The sequence below is a fragment of the Pongo pygmaeus genome, chromosome 19 (assembly GCF_028885625.2).
Source record: "Pongo pygmaeus isolate AG05252 chromosome 19, NHGRI_mPonPyg2-v2.0_pri, whole genome shotgun sequence".
Taxonomy (NCBI): domain Eukaryota; kingdom Metazoa; phylum Chordata; class Mammalia; order Primates; family Hominidae; genus Pongo; species Pongo pygmaeus.
The window spans coordinates 2,856,264-2,870,687 of record NC_072392.2 but is presented as its reverse complement, the minus strand read 5'-3'; the positions used below and the strand labels follow the sequence as shown (position 1 = coordinate 2,870,687).

General features: G+C 46.6%; 1 protein-coding gene across 1 annotated transcript; it reads left to right on the top strand.

Annotated features, from left to right (window-relative positions):
- Positions 1 to 11,871: 11,871 nt before the first annotated feature.
- On the top strand, positions 11,872 to 12,860 carry LOC129018068 (olfactory receptor 1D5). Its single transcript, XM_054459254.2, is given in 2 exon segments — positions 11,872 to 12,136; positions 12,139 to 12,860. Coding segments are annotated over 2 exon segments (987 nt in total).
- The last annotated feature ends 1,564 nt before the right edge of the window (positions 12,861 to 14,424 follow it).

Genomic DNA, 14,424 nt, shown 5'->3' with positions numbered 1-14,424 from the left:
ATAGGACTCCCTTTGCCATCCCCATAACAGCACCTCCCATTTAAAATCAGCTTTCAAGCAAGAGAACTCCTTCCGCATTCAGGATTTCAGCTCTTAATGTTGCATAAAGTAGATATTATTACTGTCCTTTAACACGCGGTCGAGTAGTTGGGGCATCAGCTTTGAGTCAGTAAAGAGGGTTAAATACTCACCCCATTCTTTTACAAGCTGAGCAACTGTAAAAAGATTATTGATCTAATTCTTGGTGGAATCATCTCTCATAGAGCCAAATAGTGCTGTGTGTGGACTAAATAAAAGACCTTAATATAGATAAGGCACGTAAGCACATTATCTTGTCCAAGTGCTCAGAAATGAGGAGTTATTTGCTGGGGGAAAAAAACGTTTTATGTGTTAATCTAGGATTTCAATCCACACTTCTGACTCAAACTTTCCTTTCAGTATGCAACTGACCCTGGATATCGGGGAATTCAACTCTGTAAATTGAGATTTAAAAATCCATTCATGGCTGGGTGCAGTGGCTCACACCTGTAATCCCAGCACTTTGAGAGGCCAAGGCGGGAGGATCACCTGAGGTCAGGAGTTCGAGACCAGCCTGACCAACATGGTAAAACCTTGTCTCTACTAAAATACAAAAATTAGCTGGGTGTGGTAGTGTGTGCCTGTAGTCCCAGCTATTCAGGAGGCTGAGGCAGGAGAATGGCTTGAACCTGGGAGGCAGAGGTTGTAGTGAGCTGAGATCGCACCACTGCACTCCAGCCTGGGCAACAGAACAAGACTCTATCTCAAGAAAAAACAAAACAAAACAAAACAAAAACAAACAACACATTCATTTGCTAAATGCTTGCCTGCCCCATCCTACCTCCACGAAAGCTTGTAGCTCCAACTTACTTTAACCTTCTAGGTTGCTCACAGTCCCCACATCCACATTTGCTTACCCAGCTGCTACTTAAATTTATCCTGTTCAAGATTGAATTTGCAGAATACATTCCCCTGGCATCAGCTAGTTTTCTAAGCAACCACATTTTCGTCTGTACTGTCTCTACTCTCGAAACTCTCACAGTCTTGCAGAGAATGGATAGTTAAGCAGAATGTGGAAAGGGTCAATCCTAAAAAGAATGCAAAGACCAAAAATAGTGCAGAAACTGGAGTGGTTACCTCTGGGGTGGGAGAAGATGTCACGAGGAGGAGACGCTTAAGCAGGTGCTAGAGCAGGTCTTACCAGGCTGACAAGAGCTGAAGGAGAAAAATTCAGCCTGGAGGAGCAGAATGAAGAAAGCATATTTGGTGAAAAGGAACAGTCAGTATGAAGGACAGAGACAAAATATTTTGTGTATTCTGGAAACATACAAACTGCAAGGGCACTGCTAGAGTAGAGAATGGAGGTCAGGCAAGCCGGAGAGTCCACTGGGGCTGAAGCATCCTGGGTCTTGACTGTCTGGCCATAAACTTGAGCTATTCTGGGGGAAATGGGGAGCCTCAGCTACTGTAGGGAAAATACACGATAAATTTGTCCGAAAGCATGCTTTGTGCTCAGGCAGAGGTGAGCACTCTACCTCGGCTTTCCTGGTATGTTCCTGCGGTAGTTCTTGGAGCAAAAGCTCATGATGCAAGTCTCCACAGGCTGCTCTGTCCGTCCAAGTGGGAGCTGCCAGTTAGTCCTGCCTCCTAGCCACCGTTTCTCTTACACTCCCCAAATCCCATAAGTTTTGGAAAGTTGCATCTTCACTTTCATTTGTTTCTGTTGCTTCTTTGATTCATTGGTTATTTTGGAGGATGGTGTTTAATTACCATAAAATGTGAGTTTTCTCCATTTTTTCTTCTTTCCATTGTAAATTTCATTCCTTTGTAATTGAAGTACATACTTTGTGTTATTTCCATCTGTTGAATATCATTGAGGTTTGCTTTATGGCCTTGCATACGGTCTCTCTGGGGGAATGTTCCAAGGACAGCTGAAAAGAATCTTCTACTATTTTGGGGTTGAGTTTTCTATAGATATCTGTTAGGGATACTTCATTTGTAATGTTCAAGTCCTCTATTTCCTTGCTGATCTTTTACCTAGTTTTTCCGTTCATTATTGAAAGCGGGATATTTGGTTATTCAACTACTATTGTTGATTTATCTATTTCTCCCCTCCTTTCTGTCAACTTTTGCTTCAAACATTTTGGTATCTATGTGTCTATAATTATTATATATTTCTGATGAACTAAATCTCTTATTATGGAATGGATCTTTTTATCTCTAGTTTGTTTATTGAAAGTCTATTTTTTCTATCTATTTTTATATTTAAAGGCTAATATATAACCACTCCAACCTTCTAGTCGTAGATGTTTGCATGATCTATATATTCCCATTTTTTACAGTCAACCTATTTGTACCTTTGAATCTAAAGTTTGTCTCCTGGGCCGGGCACGGTGCCTCACGCCTGTAATCCCAGCACTTTGGGAAGCCGAGGCAGGTGGATCACCTGAGGTCAGGATTTCGAGACCAGCCTGGCCAACATGGTGAAATCCCGTCTCTAGTAAAAATACAAAAATTAGCCAGGCATCTTGGCACACACCTGTAATCCCAGCTACTTGAGAGGCTGAGGCAGGAGAATCATTTGAACCCAGGAAGCAGAGGTTACAGTGAGCCGAGATCGCACCACTGCACTCTAGCCTGGACAACAGAGTGAGACAATGTCTCAAGGAAAAAAAAAAAAGTCTGTCTCCTGTAGACAGCACGTGCAGGCCTACTATGTTACGTTGCACCTGCCTTTGCACTTTTTCTTTGCAAGTACTGCATTTTGTTTTTTTGAGCGTTTGGTTTTTGTTTGTTTTTTTAATGTTTGTGACAACTCTACATGAAGCAAGCCTGTCAGTGCCATTTTTCCAACAACATGTGCTGATTTCACATCTGTGTCACATTTGGGTAATTCTCATGACATTTCAAACTTTGTCATTATGATTAGATCTGTTGTGCTCATCTGTGGCCAGTGATCTTTGACCTAACCATTGCAATTATTTGGGGCTGCCATGGACGACACCCACATAAGTTGAAAGGAATCAATAAATGTCGTGTGTGTTCTGACTGCTGATCAGCCATTCCTCCATCTCTGATCAGCTATTCCTCCGTCTCTCTCCCTTTCCTCAGGCCTCCTTATTCTCAGATTTATCAATATTGAAATTAGGCCAGTTAGTAACCCTACAAAGGCCATTAGGTGTACAAGTGAAAGGAGAGTCACGTCTCTCACTTTAAATCAAAAGCCAGAAATGATTAAGCTGGTTGAAAAAGACAAGCAAAAGCAGAGATACGCCAAACGCTAGACCTCTTGTACAAAACAGCCAAATTGTCAATGCAAAGGAAAAGTTCTTGAAGGAAATTAAACAGTGTTACTCCACTGAACACACAAATGACAAGAGAGTGAAACAGCCTTCTAGCTGATATGGAGAAAGTTTCAGTGGTCTGGATAGAAGCTCAAACTCGCAATAACATTTCCTTAGGCCAAGGCCTAATACAGAGCAAGTTCCTAATTCTCTTCAGTTCTCCAGAGGCTGAGACAAGTAAGAAAGCTGCAGAAGAAAATTTGAAGCTAGCAAAAGTTGGTTCATAAAGGAAAGCAGCCCTCTCCATAACATAAAAGTGCAAGGTGAAGCAGAAAGTGATGATGTAGAAGCTGCAATGAGTTATCCAGAAGATCTAGATGAGATAACTGACGATGGTGAGTACACTAAACAACAGATTTTCAGTGTAAACAAATCTGCTTTCTCCTGGAAAAGATGCCATCTAGGACTTTCATAGCTAGAGAGGAGAAGCCAATGCCTGGCTTCAAAGTTTCAAAGACAGGCTGATTTTCTTGTTATGAGCGAAACAACTGGTGACTAAGTTGAAGCCAATGCTCATTGACCATTTCAAAACTCTTAGGGCCCTTAAGAATTAGGCTACATCTATTCTGCTTGTGCTCTCTAAATGCAACAACAAAGCCTGAACGACAGCACATCTGTTTATAACATGGTTTACTCAATGTCTTAAGCCACTGTTGAGACTTACTACTCAGAAAATAATATTCCTTTCAAAATATGACTGTTCATGGTCACCCAAGTGCTCTGATGGAGATGTGCCAGAAGGTGAATGCTGTTTTCATGCCTCTAGCACAATATCCATTCTGCAGCCCAGGGATCAAGGTGTTATTTTTACTTTCAAGACTTATTATATAAGAAACACATTTTGTAAGGCTACAGCTGCCATAGATAGTGATTCCTCTGATGGATCTGGGCAAAGTGAAGGGAAAACTTGGAAAGGATTCACCATTCTAGATGCCATTAAGAAATTCATGATTCATGGGAGGAGGTCAAAATATCAACATTAATAGGAGTTGGGAAGAAGTTGATTCCAATGCTCATGGATGAATTTGAGGAGTTCCAGACTTCACTGGGAGGAAGAGTTCCGTAACTGCAGGTGTGATGGAAATAGCAGGAACAGAATTAGAAGTGGAGCCTGAAGATGTGACTGAAGAGCTACAATCTCATAATAAAACTTGGACAGATGAGTAGTTGGTTCTTACGGATGAGCAAAGAAAGCAGTTTCTCGAGATGAACACCACTCCTGGTGAAGATGCTGCAAACATGGTTGAAACGATGACAAAGAATACAGCATATGACATGAACTTACTTGATAAGGCAGTGGCAGAGTTTGAGAGGATGGCCTCCAATTTTGAAAGAAGTTCTATTGTAGGTAAAATGTTGTCGGGCAGCATCACATGCTACAGAGAAATGTTTCCTAAAGGGAAGAGTCAACTGATGTGGCCAACTTTATCGTTCTTGTTTGAAGAAATTGCCAAAGCCACCCCAAACTTCAGCAACCCCCACACTGGTAAGTCAGCAGCCGTCAGCGTCAAGGTGAGACCTTCCACCAGCAAAAGGATTATAACTTGATGAAGGGTCAGGTGATTGCTATCATTTCTTAGCAATAAGGTATTTTTAATTAAGGAATGTACATTTTTAGACATAATGCTCCTGCACACTTAATAGACTACAGTATAGTGTCAACGTAACATGTATACACTGGGAAACCACAACATTGTGTGATGCACTTTATTGCAATATTTGCTGTATTGAGGTGATCTGGAATCAAACTCACAATATCTCCAAGGTACGCCTGCAGCTGGGTTGTGTTTTTATAAAATATTAAGATTTAAAAACTATCATGCAGCTCACGCCTGTAATCCCAGCATTTTGGGAGGCCAAGGTGGGCAGATCACTTGAGGTCAGGAGTTCAAGACCAGCCTGGCCAACATGGTGAAACCCCTTCTCCGCTTAAAGTACAAAAATTAGCTGGGCATGGTGGCGAGCGCCTATAGTCCCAGCTACTCGGGAGGCTGAGGCTGGAGAATCACTTAAAGCTGGGAGGCAGAGGTCGCAATGAGCTGAGATTGTGCCATTGCAGTCTGGCCTGGGCAACAGCAAGAGACTCCGTCTCGAAAAAAAACAACTATCATGCAGGCTGAAAAATAAGGTCCCTGAACAAAACAACAACAACAACAATAGCTAATAAATGACAATATTGACTTGGAGGAAGTTCCCCATCACATTGCTGAGTGAATAAAGATGACTGAATGAATCAAACGGAAAGTATCTTCACCAAAGTGTAAACAGTGGCTGCTCTGACAGAATTTGGGATGACTTTTACTTTCCGTATAAATTTTTGGTATTGCTTTAATTTTTCACTTTGGAAATTTTTTGTTTATAATCAATAGATTACAATACAGTTTTTTAAAGCCATTTTTTTGAGACAGGGTCTTGCTCTGTTGCCCAGGCTGGAGGGCAGTGGCACAATCATGGCTCACGGCAGCCTCAACCTCCCGGGCTCAGGTGATCTTCCCACCTCAGCCTCCCAAGTAGCTGGGACTACAGGCATCTGCCACCACACCCAGTTAATTTTGTATTTTTAGTAGAGATGGGGTTTCGCCATGTTGCCTAGGCCGGGTCTGGAACTCCTGGGTCCAAACGATATGCACGCCTCTGCCTCCCAAAGTGCTGGGATTACAGGCTTGGGCCACTGCACCCTGATAAAGCTATTTTTATTTAGAAAGATAATTCCAAGGCCAGGTGCAGTGGCTCATGACTGTAATCAAACTACTTTGGGAAGACAAGGCAGAAGGATCGCTGGGGGCCAGGAGTTGGAGACCAGCCTGGGCAACATAGCGAGACCCTGTTTCTACCAAAAATTTAAATTAGCCAGCCATGGTGACACATGCCTGTGGTCCCAGCTACTCAGGAGGCTGAGGTGGGAGGATGGCTTGAGCCCAGGAGTTCAAGGCTACAGTGAGCTGTGATGACACTGCTTTACTCTAGGCTGGGCAATAGAGTGAGACCCAATCTCTAAATAAATAAATGTATACAAAAAGAATTCTACAAAATATTTTTAAAATTTCTCTTATAAGTTATTAAAGAAACTGCAACAAATTTCAAATGTTAGACTTGAAAATAAGTGAATACAAGTTTAGTATGGACTCTGATGCAAGCCAAATCGTACTAAAATGGTAAGAAGGGTGGCACATACCAAAAAAGACCACAGACAAACCTCATTAATAATTGTGACTACAGCTCTCCCTCTCCCTCTCCCTCTCCCTCTCCCTCCTCTCCCTCTCCCTCCCCTTTCTTCGGTCTCCCTCTCCTTCTTTTTTCGGTCTCCCGCTGTTATCGAAGCTGGACTGTACTGCCATGATCCGGCTCGCTGCAACCCCCCTGCCTCGGGCTCCTGTGACTCGCCTGCCTCGGCCTGCCGAGTGCCTGGGATTGCAGGCGCGCGCCGCCACGCCTGAATGGTTTTTGTATTTTTGGTGGAGACGGGGTTTCACCGTGTTGACCGGGCTGGTCTCCAGCTCCTGGCCTCGAGTGATCTGCCTGCCTCGGCCTCCCGAGGTGCTGGGATTGCAGACGGAGTCTCGCTAACTCAATGCTCAATGGTGCTCAGGCTGGAGTGCAGTGGTGTGATCTCGGCTCGCTGCAACCTCCACCTACCAGCCTCCTGCCTTGGCCTCTTAAAGTGCTAAGATTACAGCCTCTGCCCCGCCGCCACCCCGTCTAGGAAGTGAGGAGCATCTCTGCCTGGCCGCCCATCATCTGGGATGTGAGGAGCCCCTCTGCCCGGCCGCCCCATCTGGGAAGTGAGGAGCGCCTCTGCCCGGCCGCCCATCGTCTGGGATGTGAGGAGCCCCTCTGCCCGGCCGCCCTATCTGGGAAGTGAGGAGCGCCTCTGCCCGGCCGCCCATCGTCTGGGATGTGAGGAGCGCCTCTGCCCGGCTGCCACCCCATCTGGGAGGAAGTGAGGACGCCTCTGCCCGGCTGCCCCGTCTGGGAGATGAGGAGCACCTCTGCCCGGCCACCCCGTCTGGGAGGTGAGGAGCGCCTCTGCCCGGCCACCCCTTCTGGGAGGTGAGGAGCGCCTCTGCCCGGCCGCCACCTCGTCTGGGAGGAAGTGAGGAGCACCTCTGCCCGGCTGCCCCGTCTGGGAGATGAGGAGCACCTCTGCCCGGCCGCCCCGTCTGGGAGGTGAGGAGTGCCTCTGCCTGGCCGCCACCCCGTCTGGGAGGAAGTGTGGAGCGCCTCTGCCCGGTTGCCCCATCTGGGAGGTGAGGAGCGCCTCTGCCTGGCCGCCACCCCATCTGGGAAGTGAGGAGCGCCTCTGCCCGGCTGCCACCCCATATGGGAAGTGAGGAGCGCCTCTGCCCAGCCACCCCTTCTGGGAGGTGAGGAGCGCCTCTGCCCAGCCGCCCCGTCTGGGAGGTGAGGAGTGCCTCTGCCCGGCCGCCCCGTCTGGGAGGTGAGGAGCGCCTCTGCCTGGCTGCCACCCCGTCTGGGAGGAAGTGAGGAGCACCTCTGCCCAGCTGCCCCATCTGGGAAGTGAGGAGCGCCTCTGCCTGGCTGCCACCCCCTATGGGAAGTGAGGAGCGCCTCTGCCCGGCCGCCCACTCTGGGAAGTGAGGAGCGCCTCTGCCTGGCCGCCCACTCTGGGAAGTGAGGAGCGCCTCTGCCTGGCCACTCCGTCTGGGAAGGGAGGAGCGCCTCTGCCCGGCCACCCCATCTGGGAGGTGAGGAGCGCCTCTGCCCGGCCGCCACCCCGTCTGGGAGGAAGTGAGGAGCACCTCTGCCCGGCTGCCCCGTCTGGGAAGTGAGGAGCGCCTCTGCCCGGCCGCCACCCCGTCTGGGAGAAGTGAGGAGCGCCTCTGCCCGGCTGCCCCATCTGGGAAGTGAGGAGCGCCTCTGCCCGGCTGCCCCGTCTGGGAAGTGAGGAGCGCCTCTGCCCGGCCGCCACCCCGTCTGGGAGAAGTGAGGAGCACCTCTGCCCGGCCGCCCCGTCTGGGAAGTGAGGAGCACCTCTGCCCGGCCGCCACCCCGTCTGGGAGGAAGTGAGGAGCGCCTCTGCCCGGCTGCCCCATCTGGGAAGTGAGGAGCGCCTCTGCCTGGCTGCCACCCCGTATGGGAAGTGAGGAGCGCCTCTGTCCGGCCGCCCCGTCTGGGAGGTGAGGAGTGCCTCTGCCGGGCCACCCCGTCTGGGAAGTGAGGAGCGCCTCTGCCCGGCCGCCACTCCGTATGGGAAGTGAGGAGCGCCTCTGCCCGGCCGCCCCGTCTGGGAGGTGAGGAGCGCCTCTGCCCGGCCGTCACCCCGACTGGGAGGAAGTGAGGAGCACCTCTGCCCGGCCGCCCCGTCTGGGAGATGAGGAGCACCTCTGCCCGGCCGCCCCGTCTGGGAGATGAGGAGCACCTCTGCCCGGCCACCCCCTCTGGGAAGTGAGGAGCGCCTCTGCCTGGCCGCCACCCCGTCTGGGAGTAAGTGAGGAGCGCCTCTGCCTGGCTGCCCCATCTGGGAAGGGAGGAGCGCCTCTGCCCGGCCACCACACCGTCTGGGAAGTGAGGAGCGCCTCTGCCTGGCCACCCCGTCTAGGAGGTGAGGAGCGCCTCTGCCTGGCCGCCCAGTCTGGGAAGTGAGGAGCGCCTCTGCCCGGCCACCACACCGTCTGGGAAGTGAGGAGTGCCTCTGCCTGGCCACCCCGTCTAGGAGGTGAGAAGCGCCTCTGCCTGGCCGCCACCCCATCTGGGAGGAAGTGAGGAGCGTCTCTGCCCGGCCGCCCCGTCTGGGAGGTGAGGGGCGCCTCTGCCCGGCCGCCCGGTCTGGGAAGTGAGGAGCGCCTCTGCCCGGCCGCCCTATCTGGGAAGTGAGGAGAGCCTCTGCCCGGCCGCCCCGTCTGGGAGGTGAGGAGCGCCTCTGCCCGGCTGCCACCCGGTCTGGGAGGAAGTGAGGAGCACCTCTGCCCGGCCGCTCTGTCTGGGAGGTGAGGAGCGCCTCTGCCCGGCCGCCCCGTCTGGGAGGTGAGGGGCGCCTCTGCCCGGCCGCCCTGTCTGGGAGGTGTACCCAACAGCTCCGAAGAGACAGCGACCATCGGGAGCGGGCCATGAGGACGATGGCTGTTTTGTTGAAGAGAAGGGGGGGGAAGTGTGGGGAAAGGAAGGAGAGATCAGATTGTTGCTGTGTCTGTGTAGAAAGCGGTGGGCATAGGAGACTCCATTTTGTTCTGACTAGGAGAAATTCTTCTGCCTTGGGATGCTGTTGATCTATGGCCTTTCCCCCAGCCCCATGCTCTCTGAAACATATGCTGTGTCAACTCAGGGTTAAATGGTTTAAGGGCGGTGCAAGATGTGCTTTGTTAAACAGATGCTTGAAGGCAGCATGCTCTTTAAGAGTCATCACCACTCCCTAATCTCCAGTACCCAGGGGCACAAACACTGCAGAAGGCCGCAGGGTCCTCTGCCTAGGAAAACCAGAGACCTTTGTTCATGTGTTTATCTGCTGACCTTCTCTCCACTATTATCCTATGACCCTGCCATATCCCCCCTCCGAGAAACACCCAAGAATCATCAATAAATACTTCATAAATTTAAAAAATTAAAAAATAATAATAATAATTGTGACTACAAAAGTCTAAATAAAATATTAGCAAATTGATGCAGTAGTTCATACTGGGCATGCAAGTATGCTTCAATATTGAGAAGGCTATTCACAAAATATATCTTGAGTGACACTGAAAAAGCGTTCGATTAAAAATGCAACAGCCATACGTGATTTTTAAAATACAGTTGATAAAATACAAAGAAAAAAATAGTTGCTAAATGTACACACCCACTTCTGCTTTACAGTTCATTACTGGCCATGGCACAACGTCCTGTCTCACCAATATCCTCTTCACCACAAGGCATGCTGGCCTATATTTACTTCCTTAAACACGAGAAAGACCTTTCCCCTCTCAGGGCATCTGTACATGCACCTGCTTTTCTGCAAAGCTCTTTGCCCATCGTGTTACAAGGCTGGCTTTTTGTGGTCCTTCATGTCTTGACTAAAGACATTAGCCATGGTTGTCTATCTCTACATGCTGGAATTTGATACAATTTATATTATCTCCTTTATAACTTTTCAGATTTTTTAATGTTTTATTCCATATACATTAGGTTTTCAAAAGGAAAAAAATAATTGTTTTATCTTTAGTCTATTTTGATAAAATATACTAGTATGTTTGTTATGTTTTAGTATGTTGGATAAAATAGAAAACACTGATGTAACTTTTCCCAAAAAAATAAGTAGACAGTTGTCCTAATGCCATTTATTGCATAATGCAACCTTTCCCTGCTGAATTAAAGTGTCACCATAACAATTCGCCACATTCCACATGAACTTGGCTGTTTCTTATGTTTCTAGGCAGTTCTACTGATCTGTTCATTCCAGCACCAGTACCCCCACTATTGTAGAGTTCTTAATATTTGACAGAGCAAGTATCTCCTTGTCTTCAACATTTTCCTAGCTTATTTTCATTCTTATTTTTAGAGGAAATTTAAACTAGCTTTTGTTTCTTTAAAACCCTGTTACAATTTTGACTTTCAAATAGGTTAAATTTTACAACAACTTAGGATATGCACCTTTGCAACATCTCATCTTGTTATCGAGAATCTTCGTTATATCTGTCCATTTAACAAATTTTTACTTTATGCCTCAATAGAGAATTTGAAGACCATACCTGATTCTTAATATCTTAATGCATAGATTGTTTGCTGATGTGTTTCATATTATATTTTAATCTTAGTATTCTTGATTATCATTCGTATATAATAACAGGTACTATTTATTGAATGCTCTCCACATGTCACCTCTTTGTGTTAAGTACTTTATTCCTTAATTTTCTCCTCACCCCAACCCATTTTTCACATTAAAAAAACGTGAGTCTTAAAGAACATAAGTGACCTGCCTGAGGCATTACAGCCAGGAAGAGGCAGTGCTTAGACTTGAATTTAAGAGTTCCCACAGGACGGTCTTTAGCGCTGCACTACACAGCTTACAGGGACCATGAAAGCTGAGGGTCTGTTCATTCCGTCATGGGTCACTTCACTGACTAATCACAGACATCTTTTTTTTTCTAATGATGTTTCCACTGATTTTCTTAGATTTCCCAGAGAAATCATTATATCAACAAGTAATAATAATTCTTCTTTCTCGTTTCCAGTATTTCTCCACTTCTCCAACTGGACAATAATCATTTCTTGTAATGTGTATACCTATATTAAATACCACTTAAAACCCTGTATAAAATCATAACATAACACACTAAACTTTAAACACTTCAAGACTATTGGAAGATGGCAGGATTAAAAATAAGGCTTAGACATTACTTTTATAATATTCAGTATGTCAGGTTAGAAGTTGCTGGAATAATTAAGTTGCATACCTTCCATATTCTGTTTTTGTGCCTATAATGACCTGTTGCTTTTATTACTTTTAAAATTTAGTCCAAGATATTTTAATGCTAAGAAAAAAGTTGATTTTGCTTATCTTCATGTCCTTATTCAAATGAAGGCACTTAATAAACATTTGTTGGTGTTAATATTGCAGACAGTTGAGGAAATGGATGGAGGCAACCAGAGTGAAGGTTCAGAGTTCCTTCTCCTGGGGATGTCAGAGAGTCCTGAGCAGCAGCGGATCCTGTTTTGGATGTTCCTGTCCATGTACCTGGTCACGGTGGTGGGAAATGTGCTCATCATCCTGGCCATCAGCTCTGATTCCCGCCTGCACACCCCCGTGTACTTCTTCCTGGCCAACCTCTCCTTCACTGACCTCTTGTCACCAACACAATCCCCAAGATGCTGGTGAACCTCCAGTCCCAGAACAAAGCCATCTCCTATGCAGGGTGTCTGACGCAGCTCTACTTCCTGCTCTCCTTGGTGGCCCTGGACAACCTCATCCTGGCCGTGATGGCGTATGATCGCTATGTGGCCATCTGCTGCCCCCTCCACCATGTCACAGCCATGAGCCCTGGGCTCTGTGTCTTGTTCCTCTCCTTGTGTTGGGGGCTGTCTGTTCTCTATGGCCTCCTCCTCACCCTCCTCATGACCAGGGTGACCTTCTGTGGGTCCCGAAAGATCCACTACCTCTTCTGTGAGATGTACATTCTGCTGAGGCTGGCATGTTCCAACATCCACATCATTCACACAGTGCTGGTTGCCACTGGCTGCTTCATCTTCCTCACCCCCTTAGGGTTCACGACCACATCCTATGTACGTATTGTCAGAACCATCCTTCAAATACCCTCAGCCTCTAAGAAATACAAAGCCTTCTCTACCTGTGCCTTGCATTTGGGTGTGGTCTCCCTCTTTTATGGGACACTTGTTATGGTGTACCTGCAGCCCCTCCACACCTACTCCATGAAGGACTCAGTAGCCACAGTGATGTATGCGGTGGTGACACCTATGATGAACCCTTTCATCTACAGCCTGAGGAACAAAGACATGCATGGGGCTCTGGGAAAACTCCTAGGGAGACCCTTTCAGAGGCTTAAATGAAGGTAATTTTGGAAAGGGGATTGAAGTGGAGACCAGAAATATCCTTCACCCACATAAGGCATTATGCTTTGGGATATGCAACAGTCAGAGTACAGCTCCAGCTCAGGATGAGCATATCTACCTGTGGTGAAGAAAAGACACAATGTGTATCCCAGTGCCTCCTAGACCTCACCAGCCTTGGCAATAAATAACGTCATGCTAACACTACTACCAGGATTTTACAGGGTCAAATATTTAAACCTGCTTGATCATAGGCCCACAGTCCTAGGCTTATCTATATATACCCAGTCATAGCTTAGGGAGGGCTCTCATGTTTTCTAGCACCCATTCACTTTGATCCAGAGGTCTGGCTTCCCTCAGGAGCCTGCTACCTTCAAGCTCTTTGGAGAAGACACTTTGCACTACCCCTACCACAGATGCCCTGGGTGAGGCTTCCCCTTTCTTGATGTTCTAACAGGTACAACATGCACCACTTCAATGCTGACATATAGTCACTCTGGACACAGCCCATATGGTTCATGCAGAAATGCCAAGAAGATTCCTCTTGTGCTCTGGGTTGATTTTATCTTTGGGGCCTCAAAGCAACACTCTCTTGCCTTTTCCCTGCATTCCTTTTCTCTGTAGGAAGTCAGACCTTGCCCTTGGAAAGACCATCCTGTCTTTTATTTCTGTAGTTCCTCACCTTCCTTCTCTTCTTCATGCAAGAATTCCATCCACCCCTCAAAACAAAACTCTCAAACATCAGCACATATTCATAAATAGCAGTGGTAGTAGGGCCAATAGAAGTGGAGGATTCTGGAACAAATGAACAATTTAGTGATCCCAGAGAATACAGAGGAAAGGAAATATTTTAATAAATAAATTGGGAATAGAACTCAATAAAAAACAAAAATATAATGAAGAGAATTTTAAAAGCCAAAGATTGGTTCTTTTTTAAAAAAAATGAAGTGAATAAACCTCTGGGATATTGATCAAGGAAACAAAAGACACAAGTAAACACTACAGTGGGAAGAATGGGGGTAAAAACTAAACATAACACCAAGATTAGGATGATGAAGAGACAATATCAACATCTACATGCCAACAATTTTGAACATTTTGACAAAATAAAAAATCCTTGAAAAAAATGTGACTTATCAAAGCTGACTCAAGAAGAAATGGAAAAATTAAATAGTCCTATAACTAGTAGAATTTAAGCAATCATTTTATTCATATATATGAATATGTACATATATCACAAATACAAATCCACTGATATGCAACTTTTAGCAAGTTATGGATCATCCAGTTTAAAAAAAAAAAATCTCTGCAGAGAACAGAAGCAGAAACTTCCCAAATAGTTTTATGTCATAATTATCACCTGATATCAAAGCAGAAAAAGAGTACAAGAAAGAAAAAGTGCAGGAGCTAATTTCACTTAAAACTACAAATACAGGTATCCCAAAGAAAATCCTAGCAAATTGAATCCAACAGAGAATTTAAAAATACTACATAAGGACCCACTAGGATATACTAAAGGTATATAAAGATAATTTGATACTTTTAAATCCATAAATGTTATTAT